Raw genomic sequence first — 21,948 nt, 5'->3', positions numbered from 1 at the left:
ATGCCATGCCAGCTCTGCATATGTGTGTTAGCTGGGCACCATAGTGCCAAGGATGCCCACAGTATGCCATGTCAGCTCTCCATATGTGTGCTAGCTGGGCACCATAGTGCCAAGGATGCCCACAGTATGCCACGCCAGCTCTGCATATGTGTGTTAGCTGAGCACCATAGTGCCAAGGATGCCCACAGTATGCCACGCCAGCTCTGCATATGTGTGTTAGCTGGGCACCATAGTGCCAAGGATGCCCACAGTATGCCATGCCAGCTCTGCATATGTGTGCTAGCTGGCCACTATAAGGCCGAGGAAGCCCACAGTATGCCATGCCAGCTCTGCAGGTGTGCTAGCTGGGCACCATAGTGCCAAGGATGCCCATAGTACGCCAGGAATGTCCATCATAGCGCTACGGATGACTATACGTAGACCAGCGGTGCTCACAGTTAGACTAGGGAGACCACTATTACTCCACACGTGGTCAAGACTGGCATTGATGCCCACCAAGTGCCAATAATGGCGGACCATTTCCAGTGCTTGACATTATAATGCTGCACCCAGGCCAGCACTTGTCTTGACCTCACTTCCAGCGCTGCTCTTCCGTACTGGACCTTCGCTTCCTCTTTGATTCGTCTTGTCCTGCACCCAAGCCGCTCCACTCTGGGCACTGCTGACATGTTTCTTTCCTGATAGAGTGTAACTGACAGTGCGGGTTCTGCAACATGCTGCGTGGGGATTGGTCATGCCAAGGGCGCCATGTTGTCGGTCATGCCGATGGCGCCATTTTGTCGGTCACACTATGGGTAATCAGCTTTGGGTTGCTGCAGGTGGTTGAGCTCGCTACCACTCAGGATGTCTGAAGGTGGGTGGTGCATCCCTCCTGCATTATGCAGGAGGCAACCCTTCTCACACCCAGATCCTCTAAAAGAAGCACTCTGCTGGACTCTACAGCCCCCCGCTTTTTGCTGACCGGTGGGGAGCGAAGGTTGGCTCGCGAGCTGCATCTTGGAGACCCCTTTTCAGTTACATGTTGTATTGGAGAAGTAATCGACAGAGAGGGTGTATATTATTTTGTGTGTGTGTATATTATTTTGTGTGTGTGTATATATATATATATATGCGGGAGCCGGCCGAGCAGTGCAGTGCTCCGCCCCTCCCGCCCTTTCCTCATTAAATGGCTCCCCTCAGGAGGAAGCGCAGCGGACGAGCGCAGCGGGCGCGCCGGCGGCGCGCCGAAGGCTCTTCACTCAGTAAGCCTGCTCACCCACGCCAACTCTATCATACCAGCGCCAGGACACCTCCGGGTAACAGAGCGCTCAACAAATGTAAAAAAAAACCAAAAAAAAAAAACTGTCAGGTCATACCTTTGGCATCTCTGAGTTTTTAGATGCCACAACTGTTTTTAAAACCTATGTTTCACCTGGGATCTCATTTACTGTATGGGTTTGTCATTATCTGTGTAGTCTAGTGTGCTTTTTCTGTGTTGATATAGAGTGTTTACTATTTTTGTTTTTGAAGTAATGGGACTGTGTATTATGCACAATCTATGGAATCAGCACTCATCAGGAAGTATCATTCATAATGGTAAATGTCCTTCAATCAGAAGTTAATCCACTTCAAATGAACAGGTCCGAACTTGATCATGGTAGTTTTTCAATTCTTTAATGTAGTTTTCACACAATAGAAAAATATTCCAAATCACAGCAGGTTTATTCCTTTTTCTTTTTTTAGCCTTTAGCCAACGCGTTTCGTCTCAGAAATGCTACACAGAATCTCCATTGGTCGTTTTTGTTGCTGGCCACCATGCCGTCGCTTTAGTCCTTTTTGGATATTCATCAGAGACAACAGACCTCTCTAATTGATACATGATCTAAGAAAAATTGTGCAACTCACGTCATACTCCATAAAAACAGGTTTCTGAGCCCTGAAGAAGTCTCATTTCTGAGACGAAACGCGTTGGCTAAAGGCTAAAAAAAGAAAAAGGAATAAACCTGCTGTGATTTGGAATATTTTTTTATTGTGTGAAAACTACATTAAAGAATTGAAAAACTACCGTGATCAAGTTCGGACCTGTTCATTTGAAGTGGATTAACTTCTGATTGAAGGACATTTACCATTATGAATGATACTTCCTGATGAGTGCTGATTCCATAGATTGTGCTTTGTATTAGGACTTTGTCCTTAAAGGAACAGATAGGGTTGTGTTCCTTGGTTTCGCGAGCACCATCAAAATATTGACGAGTCACAACTCAGAACAGGTGCAGGTCTTTTGCCTCAACCCTTTTTGTTTGTTCGAAGTTTTTGGACTGTGTATTATGTTCTGTTCTCTTTGTGCCATTTTTCTCGTTTGTATGCATTGTTAATGTCCTGTTTGTATTTATTATTTATTCATTTTTATGTTTCATCTCTGGTGTCAGCCCTGAGGAAGCTCCCAATGTAGGAGCGAAACGCGTTGGCTGACAATCTGTTTGGAATGATCTTTAACATGAAATAATCTTTCAATAAAGAAGTGACTTTTTGCATATAACTTTGGCTTCCTGGACTTTGTGAGCTGTGCACCCCCAACTTAGTTTTACCCTTTTCAGTACCATTTAAGAAGTAATGTAAACCCTGCCCTTCGGACCATTATTTTTTCTTCTCTTGTATGTTTTCTGATTGTTTCTCTATTAGCGCCTCGATGCTACTGTTTCGTGGCAATCGTCACTTTATCATACCGGTAAAGTAGACAGAAATTGAATGTGGTAGTTGCAGCAGGAGACAGGGGGCAAGGAATGAAGAGTAGTCAAGAGGCCTCCTGATAGTGACTCCCATTGCTTTCTCTTTGCAGAGTATCACGTATCCCAGCAGCATGGTGTCGGAGGACTTCTATGTCAATGGCTCGGCCTCCGCGGATGGTCCAATCGTCATGAATGGCCGCGACGTGCGCAGGATGCGGCTGGTGCAGTTTGAGAGGGTCTCAGAAGAACCAATGGTGAGTACAGGGGGTTTCAACTCTCCACTCAAAGAATGCGGTTCATACGTAAGCAGGACTTCAGGGGGGTGTCCAGGATTGTAGGCGTTTGTAGTGAGAGGTGTGAGTGAGCCATGACACATGCACACTAGGGTATGCTAGCAGTTCCCACTGTGCTCTTCACACTGGTGTGCACACTAGCTCTAGTGAAGGGACTCTTGTTACTCATTACACAAGTGTGTGCACTCCCAGTCATCCTTTCACAGATGTGCACACTTCTGTAGTGAATGTTCTCGCCTTGCTTCTCCCACAGTTATACAACTTGTGATTTAAGTCCTCTGTGTTGCTTGGAGAAGCTGTGCTTTCCTGCCTTTAAGCTGTGCTTTCCTGCCTTTAAGATGTTCTTTCCTGCCTTGTGTGTTTTTCTGCCCTGCCCCATGTTTTTAAGTCTCGCCTAGGTGCACCGTCTCTTCGAGACATGCTGTATTCTGGATATGGGCATGAAGATATGCACAGTTTCCACCCATTGTTTTTAATTGGCTCTTATTAGTGTCCTTTGTAAGTGGTGGCTTTTCATTGGTCAATAGGCTTAGTAGTCCCTCCTTAGTACTTCCTTTTCTCTTGTTGTAACCTCCTATGAGGACTGCCCCTGTTACATGTGGAGTTACTCAGAATGTTTTAATTACAGCCTCGAGCACTATTTTGTTTAATCCCTTTCTCCTGCCTGCTGTTTTAGGCAGGACACACACTCCCCCATCGCTATTTTTTAAATGTATTAGTTTAACCCGTGTGGCATGCCTCAGCTCCAATAATGGCACCCGCGCTTTTCTTTTGTTATGTTGCAAAATGCTTGTTCCTCTAGTGAACCCAACATTTTGGCAGTTTGCTGAAGGCGCAACAGGTTTTTACTGTTTGGGTTGTGTTGAGCTTAGGGTCATGCAATGGGGGCTCCTTACCTGACCTCCCCCCCACTTGAGTAATGGCTCTCAAATCTGGAGGCTCCTTAAATTAGAAGGAGAAACTAAACACCGTTGGAGAGGCTTTTGCAGTAAAAGACATAATACATGCAGATAATGGGATGAAATGGTTGGCTTTGCAGAATTCTTAAAAATGGGATGTAATATTGGAAATATGTATCCGAACCATCCTATCCCTGAAGGTAGCTCGGAACTATAAGTGCTATGACTTGGCCAAAAACACTTTCCATTATTTTGCAAATTGTAATATTTTAAGAATGTCTTTGGAAAATGTAATGGCGGACGGCCTGAGGAGCTTAACACAGGCCACATGGACAGCTTAGCTGTTGACTTCCCAATATCAAAGAAAAATAACATTTCCCCAAAAAATCCCTATGCCCAATAAGAAGGACCCCCTGCCGACACAGTCTACTATTCTTATCAGAATATACGGTGAGAAAGTCGCTGTGCCCCTGGCATCCATTCGCTGGCATCCGCTTAGGACACTGGCCAAATATAAGAACCCCACTGGGTGTAATTTCTTTCAATGCAGCAGGGGCAGCAGTTGGACAGTCATACTGCAGAAGCCCAACTGTACCTAAAGTTTAGCGGCCGGCGGTGTCTTTGGATCTACTGGTCGCAGTCGAGTTATGCCTGTGGAGTGACCATCTACAAGACTTGAGCATCGGCTGAAGTCACTGGCTACGCCAGTTCCTGCTGGGAACTGGACATTTGTGTTAGGGCTTCTCTGCAAATGTAATATCCCAGAGTGTGCATTTTCCTGTTTTCCAAGTTCTCTCAGGCTCTGAAGCCAAGAGTCGAAGGTCAAACCAGTTTGGACTGGTCAAGATGGGTTTGTTGATTGCAGACCAAACCGAGCTCTGTATCTGTTGCCTTGGAGACCAGAAAAGACGCAATAGGAGGGGGGAGAGCAGTGGCGGCCGCCACATATAAAAAGTGGTGGGCTGGGGGAGGGAGTGCAGGGAGAGCACGGGAAGGGGCACGGGATTGGGGGACGAGGGACTATAATAATAGTAATAATATTTTTTAAAGTTAAACGTACCTGCTGCTTCTGCCTCTCGTGTCGCACCTCGGTGCTGGGTCTTCTGTGTCCCAGCAGACACTGTGGCTACGTCACAGACTCCCTGCCCAATCCCCGCGCTGCAGATCAGCAGCAAAACTTCAGCCCATGGCCATCCACTGCAGGTGTGCACACTGCCTGTCGCGTGTGTGTGCACGGGGTCTCATGTGTTGCCATCCCTTTGTGTTCTGAACCTCCTCCCTCCTCTCTCCTCCAGGGCATCACGTTGAAACTGAATTCAAAGCAGAGCTGCATCGTTGGACGCATCCTGCATGGAGGCATGATCCACAGACAAGGTAAGGAGGCAGTCTGTGTGCCCAGGGGGGAGGGCACAGAGCCACAGACAAGGTAAGGAGGCAGTCTGTGTGCCCAGGGGGGAGGGCACTGATGCACACACAAAAAGGTGGGGCCTAGGAGATTTAAACACCAGTCAGGGTGTATTTCTCGGCTATAATAACAAAACACACACAAGCCCTCGGGTCTATGAAGAGGTAGAAAAAGACAAAAGAGGCTGACTATAAAGAAGCAGTCCCTTTAAAGGACGGTTTCCCTCACCCACTAGAGGTGGCTTGCTTCATCATTGGGAATCCTCCTCGCACCATGGAGCCTAGTCAAGGTGCGGGCTACAACCCCCTCGTGGCGAAGGAGGAGCTCAGGGATGTTTTATATATGAGAGACGGGTTATTACTAAAACCCAATGTGAGCTAACAAAGTGTAGTGAGGAGTGCAGTGCTAGTGGATTAAAACTAGTGTAGGAGCTGGGGTCACCAGTTCTCCGGGGGGGTAGCCTGGCTCGAGCAGGTAGGCACCCGAAAGCTTAGGTGTGAAGTGACCGCACAGCACACACATCCACTGAGACAATGAAGCGCACACAATGACTGAAACCACACCAGTACGTTTTGATTCAAATCAATACATTTTATCTAAGCATCAAAATCACGGCTGGTAAATCATTTAGAGCAGATCAATAATCACCATAGCAATAACGCATTAATTCATTTCATCAGAGGGCACAAAGGGAGCAATTCAATAATCAACAGAGCTTGTCGCAATAACCATTTCACATTACTCAGCACTAAACATTTCATTAGGCTAGGTAAACATTTCATCTGGTAAAGATAAGCATTTCCTCAGGTGGGAATAAAAAGGTCACCAAGCAAGGATAAACATTTCAGTACAGATCAGGCAACATCCCATTATACTAGGATAAACAGGTCACCACCTCCCCTTAGTCAGGAGGAACCAGGGGTAAACATTCCATTCACCACATTTAGCGGGAAACCCTTAGGGCCTAGGGACCAGTAACACATCCCAACAGCGGTATGATCCTTGGGGCCTGCCTAGGGGCAGGCTTGGGCAAACAGTCTCCCCACTCAGGGTTAACTTTACTAACTCCAGGCCCCAAACGTGTCTTACAGGGCTCTGGCCCAGTTCAGGATGCTCTCTTGGTTAAATTAAGGCCGACGGGGCCCGACGACAGTCTCCAGTAGGGGAGTGGTGGCCTCAGGGCCTCCTTCAATCTCCCTGGGGGCCCCGCATTCACTCCTGTGGCCGCCCTCCTTCCCCAACCCGGGTTACCTGCGGCTTCGGCTCCTCGGGTAGCCCTTGCGGTGCTGTCCGGAGCGGGGAGGACTCTCACTCCTCCCCGAGCCCTCTGATCTGTTCCACGCTGCAGTGGGACCGGTCCCGGGCCTCTCGATGACTCCTCAGGCCCTGGGACCAGTCAGGCAGTGGCGTGGAGGGGTGAAGCGGCTTGGGCCTGTCACGGACCGGTTCGGATTGGGTGCCGGGCCCCTGAGCCAATCCACGGCTCGCTTGACGGGGGCTCGGCAGTGCGGTCCAATGGGTGCGCAGCAGGGGCAGAGTTCGTAACGCGCCCCCTTCACGCGACTAGAGATCCCGGCCTCAAGGCCTAGTGCGGCCTACCTTTGGGACACGGAGGCCTTTCCTAGACTCCGGCGGCCCTCTCTTGACACCGGGGGCCGCTGCGACGCTACTTCCCACGGACGAGGGCTGCGGCGGGGAGTCAGGTCCCTAGGCGCACTGGGTGACAGCGCCTCGTCGGATCGCTCTCTTGGGCCATGCGCGGCCGGCGGCAACACTGCGGCCGCCCTCTCCCGACATCGGGGGCCGCCGAGGGGGGCAGAGACGGCCGGATAGGCGCTCCTCAGGGCAAACAGCGCTCGGCTCTCACAGCGCCTCGTGGAGAAGGGGAGCGCTGGAAGTTCCTCACAGATTCGTCCACATCAGCGCTTCACAGGACCCAGCAGGTGAGCGCTTGAGGCCAAATGACAGCACTTCTCAGGTGACACACAAGAAAGCGCTTGAGGGGCAATTAGGCAGGACAGGCCACACAACAGTGGCAGATCATGGGTGCTAGCACTGAGTAGGGAGCGCTCAGAAAGTAGCTCAGTTCAGTCAGAAACAGGTCAGGGCCACACAGGGGGGCACAGGTTGAGCAGGGGAGCGCAGTGGGGATCCAGTGCCGGTCCCTGGTTGATCCCCATTAGTCCTGTGGGCAGTTAGGTTTCTTCATGGCGCTTGGTGGTTCTGGCGCCCTTTTGTGGAAGCAGTTCCTTGGTTTCTTGAGAGGGGGAGGGGTTTTTGAGTTGAAGACTGATGACAAGTTTCCTCAGCAGGTCACTGCAGGTGGTCCCTGGGTTCCCCTCCAGCCGGGCGAGATCAGTGGGCTAGTTCAGTGTTCCTCACACAGCTTGGTGGGCAGCGCCTGAACCCTGTCACCCCCAGTGGTATAGGTTTCTGACTAGGCCCTACCGCCTAAGTCTCCTGCGTAGGGTCCCCCAGGTCAGTGATGCCCCAACTGACTGAAAACTTTCCCTCCTTTTCTTTATATAGGCCCAGGTCAGGTGACCACCCTCTAAGGCGGCAAAAGCAGACTCCGCCCCTAAGGTTCCAGGAGCTTCCCTAGTCTAGCTATGGGCAGGCAAGGCAGGCAGGTATGGCAACAATGTTTAGGGGTTCCAGCCAGCTCCTGGCAACTAGAGTGCTACTAGAAAGGCCACGCTGCAGTAGCAGGGGCCTATGGCAGCCATGTTGGAAGTAGAGAGCACCTGCACCTTAGCACTGATTTTAACATTACACTGGGCATCCCAACCTCACAGGGCCTATACAACTTCGTTACGATGGGGGGGACATCCTGAATTAGGGGAGCGAAAAGCGAAAAATTTCAGGGAAAAGGGCCAAGTCCAACAACTAGGTACAAGGTTTACCACATACTATTATTCTGGCTACCTTGTTCTAGGATGAAAGGTACAATAGGAGCCATTGGATCCAACCGTACTTAGCTTAGACCGACATGTTTCAGCCAGTGGCCTAGAGTGTTGTTGCTTTCTTCAGGGTCTTAAGTGAGTTACTGCTGTGAAAGTGATGTCTAAAAGTTATGAATAAATTGTTTACAGCAAGGCAAATAAGCTGGATTATTGAATTTGATATAAAACCAGTGACCAAAGGGTAGCAAGATGGTGGATTCACCGGTGATACCTGCAGGACTCCGGTATCACCGAAACCGAACTGTGTCCCAACTGCACACTGCTAACTTGACCTCGGTAGCCATTGAACTGCACCCTAAACATTACCAGTGACCGTAACTGGTGAGAGCCTTATTACTTAAGTGGTAGGTTTTGGGGTTAAAAGGAGTTTTGCAAACTTTCAAGTCTTCCAAGTGTACGCGTTTTTTCCATTACAGTTGTCCAGGGTGATGTTTCTGTCCCACCGCTGCCTGTTCATTCTCCAGTGTTTGCATATGTTTTTCTTATAGCAAGCATCCAGATTTCTGGGTCCTCCCTTGAACCCCAGGTTCCAAATATCAGTGTTTTCTCCCTTGCTGCTTCCAGTTACTGTTCTCCTGGCACCGACTTCCAGATATCTCTGTTCTCGTGTACTGTACAGAGGTTCCACTATTGTAAGTCCAGGTGTTTAGATCCTCTTAAACCCGCAGTCAAAGGCACTGTTTGTCATTTCCTTCACCTTAAAGAATCATGGTTAGCATACACCTCCATACGCCTATATTTGCAGCCATTGCTGCATATATGCAGAATAGCATTATTTCTGCTTAAAAGTCCTTTCGTTAAGGCTTTTATTGAATAATTCCACCTACAGTGCCAGCGGTCCCTCTGCGGAACCTTGGCACAGCATTCAGAAATGTTTGAGTAGATGTCCTCAGGCCTGAGTGAAGCCCAGACTTGCCCCTCCTTTCTCTGTAGTTTGTGATCTTTCAGGGAATTGAAACAAGCCTGGTCTGACCTCCAATCCTCAAACCATCAAGATCAGCTCAGACCAGACTGACTAGGAAACTGGACTCCATAACCAGATTTGGAGTCGTATTGGGATATTTAAATAAAGCGCATCGTAGGCTGGCTGCGGCGTCCTCCATTGGGTGCCCCAAGAGAATCAAGGATGTATCCTTGGGCGAGTGTTGGTAGATCATCTGGACAGCGAGGTATCCTGCACCCTGTGCTGGAAAATACATCCCCCCCAGGAGTGGGATCTCTTCTGCCTTGCTACCAGTCTGGGGGTCTTGATGATGTTATCTCAGGACAGGTGTAGAACTTCACCACCTGCAGGAGGAGGTGGACTCTTCTGACAGCAGGGGCCAACCTGGTACCAAGAAGGTCTGCACAAGGCCCTGCTGACTGGGGATGGAGAGTGTCTCGATGGACAGAGGTCACCCAGGGGTCATGGTTCCCCACAGATTGTGAAGGTTTCTAGAGGGAACATGTGTTTAGGGCAGGGCAGAAAAGACAATCAATCAAGAATTAGTAGAGCGCACTACTTACCCGTGAGGGTCTCAAGGCGCTGGGGAAAAGAGGGGGGGGTGTTACTGATCGAACAGCCAGGTCTTGAGTATTCTCCTGAAGGTCAGCAGGTCTTGGGTCTGTCGTAGGCTCAGTGGGAGGGTGTTCCATGTCTTGATGGCGAGGTGGGAGAAGGATCTGCCGCCGGTGGTTGTTCTTCGGATGCGAGGGACGGTGGCGAGTGAGAGGTCGGCGGAGCGTAGCTGGCGGTTGGGGATGTAGAAGGAGAGCCGTCGGTTGAGGTAGGCTGGGCCGGTCTTGTGGAGTGCCTTGTGTGCGTGGGTGAGGAGCTTGAAGGTTATCCTCTTGTTGATGAGGAGCCAGTGCAGGTTTCTCAGGTGGGGGGTGATGTGGCTGGGGCGTGGTACGTCAAGTATCAGGCGTGCAGAGGCGTTTTGAATGCGTTGCAGTCGTTTGCTGAGCTTGGGGCAGAGTCACACAGCTTTTTCACAGCACGCAGAGGAATGCCATCAGCCTCTTCTTAGGTTGGGGTACACTGCAGATGGACACCCCGTCAAGAGCACCCAGCTTAGCTGATGAATTAAGTTTCACATGAGGAGCTCTACCAGTGGGCCTTTCAATTGTGGAGTTGACTGCAGGAAACAAATAGTGTTAGAAACAAACTGAGCTGAGCAGTGTGGCAGAGTTTTATAAAGTGATGAAGAGGGCTTTTGTCCCATCACTGCTGACCTGTTCGAATCATCTGTGTAGACCAAAAGGGAGTTTTATGGATGATGTCTGTTATATTAAAGAAGGCAGAAACTCAGAGAGTCATCAGTTGAACACTGAATACAAACAGCACACAGTGTTTTTCAATCAGAAGCACACACCGATCACAGCAAACATTATACATGCTCGCTTTACATTTTAGATTTGATGGAGGGAGTACGACTGGACATCACTCTTTTCATCATGTATCGAATGTATTTCACTCTGTAGTACAAAACACACTGCAGGACACAGTGGGTGTCAATAACAGACGTTATTCGTACTCCATAATTCAGCACCAGGAGGCAACTGCGAACCTGGAGGAGAACATTCTATGAGTCGCACATGGAACTCAGAACATCATGTGTTCCACCACAAGCTCACAGACGCTAGCAGATTACTACAATATCTCCATTTTTTCCCCAACTACAACCAAAAGAAAAGAAACATTGTTTAAGATAGAAACATGGCCTGCTACAAAGGAATGAACCCAACCAAAATTATATAAAATATATGTTGAAAATACAAAATAACACAAATGCAATTTTCATCCACCAGTACATAACACAACAATACATAAGAAATACAGTGGGCATATCGGTATTTTAAAGGTTTTCTGATGATACACATTTGGCACACACCACATCTGGGCCTATATCCCTGCGACACAACACACTTTCACCACAACCTTCAACCGCTTCTCCGTGTTTGACCCTCACAACCGTTGAGCTATTCCCTCACTGATTACCCTTCACCTTGATGGGATGCCAGCTCAGAGCTTCAACTTGTGCTGATTCCCTGAATCTAGATCGGACTTTGGGAACATGAGAAGGTTCTTTTATACAAATCCAATCTCCCTTATGATAGCATTGCCGTGCCTATTCCTACCATGTTTATTGTAAAAATGTAGGGGCATATTACCAACCAATAGAGATAATTTTTGTCTCTAACTTGTTTAGAGACAAAAATTATCGCCGCACATCGGCGATTTTATCGCAGATAAAACCTTGCTATTAGCAAGGTTTATCGCAAATGCGATAAAAAACGGCCGCAATGCATGAATATCGCTGAAAAGTCAGCGATATTCATGCATTATCGAGCAAATGCTCTTAGCCATGTTATCCACCTCCCATTGGTTAACATGGCTAAGAACTGCTCAGGGCAGGTGTTAGCTTTTGGAGATAATTGCGCTTAGCGCGAATATCTCCAAAAGTTGGTAATAGGAGATAGCGATGTTAGCAACTGTTTCCAGTCGCTAACATCTTGGCACGCCCACTTTGCATGTCATTAGTGATAAATATCACTGACATGCAAAGCGGGGCCCAAGATGGTCGTTATCTCCTATTAGCTGTCGCAAACTGGTGTTAGCGACAGCTAGGTAATAGGGAGATAATTTTATCTCCGCTTTCTTGGCTTTTAAAGCCAAAAAAGCGGAGATAAACCCCCTTGATAATATGCCCCGTAGTTTTGTCCTACTTTGTGCTATCTCTACCAAAGGACAAATACATTTGTTTATGTCACTTTCAGGAGCAGAACCAGACCTGTTTTCCTTCAGCCATGCAGGAAAAAGAAACACTGGCAGGAACACGACCTCTCATATTCTCAAATGGTGTCTTCTTTGAAATAGCATTGGGACTGCTACGATAGGCAAATAGCATTTCTTCCACCCGCATCGGGCACATCAACACCACTTTTTGCTACATATTGGATGCATTCTACACAATTCTATTCATCCTCTCAACCAAAACATTGGCTTGAGGATGATACAATGCCACTCTTTTGTGTGTAATACAAGCTTTGGACAGAAACTCCCTCATCTCTCTAGAGACAAACTGCACCCCATTGTCAGAAACCAACTCTTTGGGTAAGCCTTCTCTTCAAAATATTTTGTTGAAAAAAAAAACGCATTTGTGTTTGGTTCTATGACAAACTCCGCCTTCCGTTACTTGCTGTAGTAGTCCACCAGAACTATGACATATTTGCATTTACTAGGCAGAACACCAAAAGGTCCAATAAAATCCACTGCAAGTTTGGACCGAGGTCTGTCCGGCAGCTCCACAGGATGTAAGGGGGGAGTTACAGGTTTAGGGTCTTGTCACTAGTTGCACAGATGACATAATCAAATGTTGTCACTATCTCGTGAAGGGACGGGCGCAAGACCCGTAACTGTGAGTAGGATAGAGGAAATGCGCACGACTCGCGCATGCTACTCCACCAAGACCAACAACCAAGAATAAAATGTTTTAAATTGACTGAAAAAAACATGTTTCACTCAAAACACTAGTCTCTACTTCTTTTGAGACGAAAATTCGTAGAGCAGAGCGCAGCGCTCTCACCTCAGGTGTGTACCGCACCGTGCACACACTTCAACGTACTAGACACTCCACATAAAAAGAACTGATCCACAGAAACTGCAGGGTCCCAGAAATCAGTTTGACGACAAAATTGTAGTACAAAACACACTGCAGGAGACTGTGGGTGTCAAGAAGAGACGTTTATTCGTACTCCAAAACCCAGCACCAGGAGGCAACTGCCAACCTGGAGTAGAACATTCTATGAGTCACGCATGGAACACAGAACATCATGTGTTCCACCACAAACTCACAGACGCTAGCAGAGCACTACACACTCTTTACTCCAAACCTGTTCCATTGTGTATCTCACTCACTCTCCTCAAACCTATTTGATATTGATTGTGAACACAATTTATCCGATTGGCACCATAATATGTTTAGCTAAGATGGAGAGAGTGGTGGCCTAAAAGTTATAACCCCCTCTATATTGTGTGTTGTATCAACATGCGGCAGTGACAGTCCTACTCAAGCTACAGTCTGTAATTTAACATTCCTAACCTGTGATTTACGTTATGCCAAACCTTTGACTTGTCTTATGTCTAGCCTGTGACTTGTCTTATGTCTAACCTATGACTTGTCTTATGTCTAACCCGTGATGTGTGTTATGTCTAACCTGTGACGTGTGTTATGTCTAACATGTGACGTGTGTTATGTCTAACCTGTGATTTGTGTTCCCCGCTCCTCTCCACCACAGGTTCACTCCATGTTGGGGATGAGATCCTGGAGATCAATGGGGCAAGTGTCACCAGCCACTCTGTGGACCAGCTCCAGAAGATGCTGGTAGGTAGCATCCTGTGTGTGCCCTTTCCCTGCCCACGCTCTCCACACACTCCATGCCCAAACTGCGTGCCCACACTCCACACACGAAAGTAGTATCCACCCCACCACCCCTTACTCCCCTCTATTTATCGTCTCTCATGTCCATGTGTCCTCCCCTTTCTACCGTAGCTTCCATGTCCCACACGTGAAACTCTACCCTCCTCACCCACTCACACGTCCCTTACTCTCCTCTGATCCTTGTCCATCCATCCTACTCAATGGCCATGTCTCCTCCTCCCTTCTATCCTGCCTTCCTATGCTCCACACATGAAGCTCCCATGTGCCTTACCCCACACGTCTCTTACTCCTTTGCGGCATCCATCTCTCGTGCTGCCTGCCACACTCTATGCACCCACTCATGGCCACACTCCATGCGCCCACTCAGGGCCACCACTCCATGCGCCCACTCAGGGCCACCACTCCATGCACACACTCAGGGCCACACTCCTTGCACCCACTCAGGGCCACACTCCATGCGCCCACTCAGGGCCACCACTCCATGCGCCCACTCAGGGCCACCACTCCATGCACACACTCAGGGCCACACTCCTTGCACCCACTCAGGGCCACACTCCATGCGCCCACTCAGGGCCACACTCCATGCGCCCACTTATGGCCACACTCTATACACCCTCTCGGACCACACTCCTTGCACCCACCCAGGACCACACGCCATGCACACACTCACAGCCACACTCCATGCGCCCACTCATGGACACACTCCTTGCATTATAATCAGGGCCACACTCTATGCACCCACTCATGGCCACACTCCATGCACCCACTCATGGCCACACTCCATTGCTCCATGCACCCACTCAGGGCCACACTCCATGCACCCACTCATGGCCACACTCCATTGCTCCATGCACCCACTCAGGGCCACACTCCATGCACCCACTCATTGACCACACTCCATGCACCCACTCATTGCTCCATGCACCCACTCAGGGTCACACTCCATGCACCCACTCATTGACCACACTCCATGCGCCCACTCATTGCTCCATGCACCCACTCATTGCTCCATGCACCCACTCATTGGCCACACTCCATGTACCCACCCAGGACCATACTCCATGCACCCACTCAGGGCCACACTCCATGCACACACTCAGGGCCATACTCCATGCACCCACTCAGGGCCACACTCCATGCACACACTCAGGGCCACACTCCATGCACACACTCAGGGCCATACTCCATGCACCCACTCAGGGCCACACTCCATGCACACACTCAGGGCCATACTCCTTGTACCCACTCAGGGCCACACTCCATGCACCCACTCAGGGCCACACTCCATGCACACACTCAGGGCCACACTACATGCACCCATTCAGGGAAACACTCCATGCACCCACTCATGGCCACACTCCATGCACCCACTCATGGCCACACTCCATTGCTCCATGCACCCACTCAGGGCCACACTCCATGCACCCACTCATGGCCACACTCCATTGCTCCATGCACCCACTCAGGGCCACACTCCATGCACCCACTCATTGACCACACTCCATGCACCCACTCATTGCTCCATGCACCCACTCAGGGCCACACTCCATGCACCCACTCATTGACCACACTCCATGCACCCACTCAGGGCCACACTCCATGCACACACTCAGGGCCATACTCCATGCACCCACTCAGGGCCACACTCCATGCACACACTCAGGGCCATACTCCTTGTACCCACTCAGGGCCACACTCCATGCACCCACTCAGGGCCACACTCCATGCACACACTCAGGGCCACACTACATGCACCCATTCAGGGAAACACTCCATGCACCCACTCAGGGAAACATTCCATGCACCTACTCAGTGGCCACACTCTATGCACAACCTCAGGGCCACAGTCCTTGCACAGAGTCAGGGCCACACTCCTTGCACCTCACTCAGTGGCCACACTCCTTGCACCTCACTCATGTCCACACTCCTTGCACCTCACTCATGGCCACACTCCTTGCAGCCACTCATGGCCACACTCTATGTGCCCACTCATGGTCAGACTCCCTTGCAGCCACTCAGGCCCACACTCCATGCACCCACCCAGGACCATACTCCATGCACCCACTCATTGACCACACTCCATGCACCCACTCATTGCTCCATGCACCCACTCATTGGCCACACTCCATGCACCTCACTCATGGCCACACTCCTTGCACCTCACTCATGGGCACACTCCTAGCACCTCACTCATGGCCACACTCCTTGCAGCCACTCGTGGCCACACTCCAGGCGTCCACTCAGGGCCAGACTCCTTGCACCCACTCATGGCCACACTCCTTGCAGCCACTCATGGCCACACTCCATGCACCCACTCAGGGCCAGACTCCTTGCACCCACTCATGGCCACACTCCTTGCAGCCACTCGTGGCCACACTCCAGGCGTCCACTCAGGGCCAGACTCCTTGCACCCACTCATGGCCACACTCCTTGCAGCCACTCATGGCCACACTCCATGCACCCACTCAGGGCCAGACTCCTTGCACCCACTCATGGCCACACTCCTTGCAGCCACTCAGGCCCACACTCCATACACCCACTCATTGACCACACTCCATGCACCCACTCATTGCCCACACTCCATGCACCTCACTCATGGCCACACTCCTTGCACTTCACTCATGGGCACACTCCTTGCACCTCACTCATGGCCACACTCCTTGTAGCCACTCATGGCCACACTCTATGTGCCCACTCATGGTCAGACTCCCTTGCAGCCACTCAGGCCCACACTCCATGCACCCACTCATTGACCACACTCCATGCACCCACTCATTGGCCACACTCCATGCACCTCACTCATGGCCACACTCCTTGCACTTCACTTATGGGCACACTCCTTGCACCTCACTCATGGCCACACTCCGTGCAGCTACTCATGGCCACACTCTATGTGCCCACTCATGGTCAGACTCCCTTGCAGCCACTCAGGCCCACACTCCATGCACCCACTCATTGACCACACTCCATGCACCCACTCATTGCTCCATGCACCCACTCATTGCTCCATGCACCCACTCATTGGCCACACTCCATGCACCCACTCATTGGCCACACTCCATGTACCCACTCATTGCTCCATGCACCCACTCATTGCTCCATGCACCCACTCATTGCTCCATGCACCCACTCATTGCTCCATGCACCCACTCATTGCTCCATGCACCCACTCATTGACCACACTCCATGCACCCACTCATTGCTCCATGCACCCACTCATTGGCCACACTCCATGCACCCACTCATTGGCCACACTCCATGTACCCACTCATTGCTCCATGCACCCACTCATTGCTCCATGCACCCACTCATTGCTCCATGCACCCACTCATTGCTCCATGCACCCACTCATTGCTCCATGCACCCACTCATTGCTCCATGCACCCACTCATTGGCCACACTTCATGCACCCACTCATTGCTCCATGCACCCACTCATTGCTCCATGCACCCACTCATTGCTCCATGCACCCACTCATTGACCACACTCCATGCACCCACTCATTGCTCCATGCACCCACTCATTGCTCCATGCACCCACTCATTGCTCCATGCACCCACTCATTGCTCCATGCACCCACTCATTGGCCACACTTCATGCACCCACTCATTGCTCCATGCACCCACTCATTGCTCCATGCACCCACTCATTGGCCACACTTCATGCACCCACTCATTGCTCCATGCACCCACTCATTGCTCCATGCACCCACTCATTGCTCCATGCACCCACTCATTGGCCACACTTCATGCACCCACTCATTGCTCCATGCACCCACTCATTGCTCCATGCACCCACTCATTGGCCACACTTCATGCACCCACTCATTGGCCACACTCCATGCACCCACTCATTGGCCACACTCCATGTACCCACCCAGGACCATACTCCAGGTACCCACTCATGCCACACTTCTTGCCCGCGCTCTGCACCTGGAACCATCACACACCTAATGTGTTCAGACATCCCAGCTCTGCTTGTCTGAATCCTTGTCCTTTGCACCTCCAACCCCCCCCCTGCTTCCGCGCTGCCCATGTCTGGACTCCAGAGTCCATCTTTTGTGTTCACAGTTATGCCTTTGAGCACCTCTGACTCGTCTGCTGGGCAGAGTTTGCAATGTGCAGTAATGATGGGCAGTTCAGTACCTGATGATGGAAGCAGTGAGTGAGCAGATGGTGAGACAAGCACATCAAATCAGAGATAGTAAAGTCCTCTGAGACCTTCAGGGGTGGCCTGTGGTGCTCGTGTTAAGTGCAGGCAGGTGTGATGCCTGCAGGGGTCTTTGGTATGTGAGTGGTTTTGTAGGGGCGAGTAGGAAGGTGAAAGCCATACCCACTCTGTGAGGCCTTGTCTTGGGACCCTGTAGGTCCAGCAGACCTGTACAGCTCCAGAGCAGTGACCCAGAAATCAAGGAGATGAGGGTTGGTGCATTTGTAGAGGATGCAGGAGAACCACTGTGTGATGCTGACACACACGCATGTCCCTCAATTACACCTGCCCTCCTGGTGCCACGCACACTAAGTACAAAAGCTCCCCTCACTGCTCACCCACAAGGGCACACAAGCAGCTGCCTTCACTGCTCACCACACACCCACTAAGGAAGACAACCAACTCCACACACTGCTCATCACACACTCAAATGAGAAGAGAACCAACTCCCCTCAACGCTTACCACACACTCACAGGGGAAGACAACCTACTCCCTTCACTGCTCACTATACACCAACTAGGGCACACATGCAACTCCCCTCAATGCTAACCACACATCCACTAGGGGAACACAAACAACTCCCTTCACTGCTCACCACTCACAGAAGAAGGAACCAACTCCCCTCACTGCTTACCACACAAACAGGGAAAGACAACCACCTCCCCTCACTGGTCACCACACACTCACAAGGGAAGACAATCGACTCCCTTCACTGGTCAGGACACACAAACAGGGAAAAACAATCAACTCCCCTCACTGGTCACCACACACTCACAAGGGAAGACAATCAACTGCCCTCACTGGTCACCACACACTCACAGGGGAAGACAACCAACTCCCCTCACTGCTCACCGCACACTCACAGGGGAAGACAACCAACTCCCTTCACTGGTCACCACACACAAACAGGGGAAGACAATCAACTCCCCTCACTGCTCACCGCACACTCACAGGGGAAGACAACCAACTCTCCTCACTGCTCACCGCACACTCACAGGGGAAGACAACCAACTCCCCTCACTGGTCACCACACTCACAGGAGAAGAGAACCAACTCCACTCACTGCTTACCATACTCACAGGAGAAGAGAACCAACTCCACTCACTGCTTACCACACACTCACAGGGGAAGAGAACCAACTCCACTCACTGGTCACCACACTCACAGAAAAAGAGAACCAACTCCACTCACTGCTTACCACACTCACAGGAGAAGAGAACCAACTCCACTCACCGCTTACCACACACTCCCTGGAGAAGAGAACCAACTCCACTCACTGCTTACCACACACTCACTGGAGAAGAGAACCAACTCCACTCACTGCTTACCACACATTCACAGGAGAAGAGAACCAACTCCACTCACTGCTTACCACACACTCACAGGGGAAGAGAACCAACTCCACTCACTGCTTACCACACACTCACTGGAGAAGAGAACCAACTCCACTCACTGCTCACCTTACACTAACTGGAGAAGAGAACCAACTTCACTCACTGCTTACCACACACTCACTGGAGAGGAGAACCAGCTCCACTCACTGTTTACCACACTCACTGGAGAGGAGAACCAACTCCACTCACTGCTTACCACACACTCACAGGGGAAGAGAACCAACTCCACTCGCTGGTCACCACACTCACTGGAGAGGAGAACCAACTCCTCTCACTGCTTACCACACACTCACAGGGGAGGAGAACCAACTCCACTCACTGCTTACCACACTCACTGAAGAAGACTCACTGTTCAACACTCGATAGTGACAAATGCTTCCGCTACCAAGTCCCATCTTACAAACTTCTTAATCCCTGAGAGGTCAGATCTGCTCCCCATTATGAGGGGAATCCATTCTGGATCCCCTCTTGATGTAATCTCTCCTAATCGCTGTATGGGAGCTTTTGATGGCATGATCGAGCAGATTGAACATCTAATCGCTCTCTCTTTCCAGGAGTGTCATGTGCTGGACGTTTGGAAAACCGCACAGGTTATACCCCTGAAAAAGAAAGCGAACATTCACATCTCCCAACTGCAAAACCTCCGTCCTATCTCTCTCCTCCCCTTTTGTGGGAAAGTTGTGGAGAAGGTAGTGAATAGGCAACTTATGAAATTCATTGAAGAGAACTCTTGTCTCCATTCAACCCAGTCAGGGTTTAGAGCAGGATATTCAACCGAATCCGCGGCCCTCTTTTCCACAGAATGTCTAAGACAACTTGTTGATGAGGGGCAGACAGCAGCGTTGGTGTTATTAGATCTTAGTGCAGCATTTGACACCGTGCTGCACTCAACCCTGCTGTCTCGCCTCTCCGACATGGGAATAGAGGGTCCAGCCCTGGAATGGATAAAATCTTTTTTGGAAAACAGGAGTTTTCAGGTACATTGCCCTCCTTATAAATCATCCCTTCGCAAGTTGAGACATGGGGTTCCACAGGGCTCAAGCTTGAGCCCCACGCTGTTTAATATTTATATGGAGCCTCTGGCACATGTTGTGGAAGCCTATGGTGTGGATATCGTCACATATGCTGACGATACCCAACTAATAATTAAACTTGCCAACAACCAGCCTGAGGAAGCCACTAACTTCTCCAACTGTATGCGGGCTGTGGCAGGGTGGATGAACAGCAACTGCCTACGCCTAAACGGCGACAAAACTGAGTTGTTGGTGGTTGGTAAGTCCCCCTCCACTTGGTCGCAGGACTGGTGGCCGACGGAATTAGGGGCAATCCCCCGCCCAGCGGAGGTTGTTAGAAATTTAGGAATTATGATAGATGCGGAGCTTTCCTTTAAGCAAAAGATTAGTAAGATCATGGGAAAATGCTTTGGAATATTGAAAACTCTCCGCAAAGTTCTTGACCTGCTCCCCATTGGTGCCAGGAAGAAACTTATTCATGCCCTAGTCACACCACATCTGGACTATGGCAATGCCCTTCTCCTAGGCCTGAGCAAAAAAGGCATTCAACAACTACAGTGTGTCCAAAATGCCGCTGCCCGCCTGGTACTTAATCTTCCACGCAGGGCATCTGGAAAGACGGCATTGTGCAAACTTCATTGGCTCCCCATTGTGGAGCGCATTAAGTTTAACACCTTGAACGCTATGGGGATTTTTCTCCTGTGCTGGAACTTCATAAACACCATTATTCATGACGAGCTGGGCTCGTCATCAGCGTAGCAGGAGGCTACTGCATGACGAGCCCAGCTCGTCATGAGCGTGGAAGGGGTTAAGGCACTCTGTATAGCTCATCGCATCGCCCAGGGAAAAGGCCCAGACTATCTGCAAAACCTCCTCACCATTCATCGCCCCATCCGAAATCTTAGATCTGCCGGAGTGATATTATTCCAACTACCTCGTGTCCGCAAGACCAGGATGGGAGGTAGCTCCTTCCGCTTCTTAGCAAGTAAACATTGGAACAGCCTCCCCTTGAATCTTCGGATGGAGCCCTCCGAAATAAGATTCAGACAAAATTTAAAAACGTACCTTTTTCCCAAGTAAATAAGTGCCTTGTTGTAGCCCGGGATTTTAGTTTGACCCGGTTTCGGCCTTCTTAGGGAGTAGTAGCATATCTTAGCGCGGGGACACACCGTCTCAGGTGTAACCAGGCGCTTTAAAAATGGTTTTTATTATTATTATTATTATTATTATTATAAGAGAACCAACTTCACTCACTGCTTACAATACATCCACTAGGGAAGACCAGCAACTCCCGGCCCTGCTCACCACACTCACTGGAGAAGAGAACCAACTCCACTCACTGCTCACCACACACAAACAGGGGAAGACAACCACCTCCCCTCACTGGTCACCACACTCACAGGAGAAGAGAACCAACTCCACTTACTGCTTACCACACACTCACAGGGGAAGAGAGCCAACTCCACTCACTGCTTACCACACACTCACAGTGTAGGAGAACCAACTCCACTCACTACTCACCACACACAAACAGGGGAAGACAACCAACTCCCCTCACTGGCCACCACACTCACAGAAGAAGAGAACCAACTCTGCTCACCGCTTACCACACACTCACTAGAGAAGAGAACCAACTCCAC

The 21,948-nt window shown here is 50.2% G+C and overlaps 1 protein-coding gene across 3 annotated transcripts in view; it reads left to right on the top strand.

Moving 5' to 3' along the window:
• MPP1 (MAGUK p55 scaffold protein 1) overlaps positions 1-21,948 on the top strand; it is a 180,244-nt gene that overhangs the window by 61,335 nt on the left and 96,961 nt on the right. For all 3 annotated transcript variants that reach the window (XR_013601724.1, XR_013601723.1, XM_078664065.1), the window contains exons 2-4: positions 2,819-2,962; positions 5,196-5,274; positions 13,549-13,634. Coding sequence is in view for 1 of the 3 variants with exons in the window: in XM_078664065.1 (XP_078520191.1) it covers positions 2,819-2,962; positions 5,196-5,274; positions 13,549-13,634 (309 nt within the window). In the remaining 2 variants the exon portion in view is untranslated. The remainder of the gene's footprint in view (positions 1-2,818; positions 2,963-5,195; positions 5,275-13,548; positions 13,635-21,948) is intronic.

Source organism: Lissotriton helveticus, chromosome 10 (genome assembly GCF_964261635.1).
Source record: "Lissotriton helveticus chromosome 10, aLisHel1.1, whole genome shotgun sequence".
NCBI classification, from domain to species: domain Eukaryota; kingdom Metazoa; phylum Chordata; class Amphibia; order Caudata; family Salamandridae; genus Lissotriton; species Lissotriton helveticus.
Note: the sequence above shows the minus strand (reverse complement) of the source record. Positions and strands in the feature narration are given on the sequence as shown.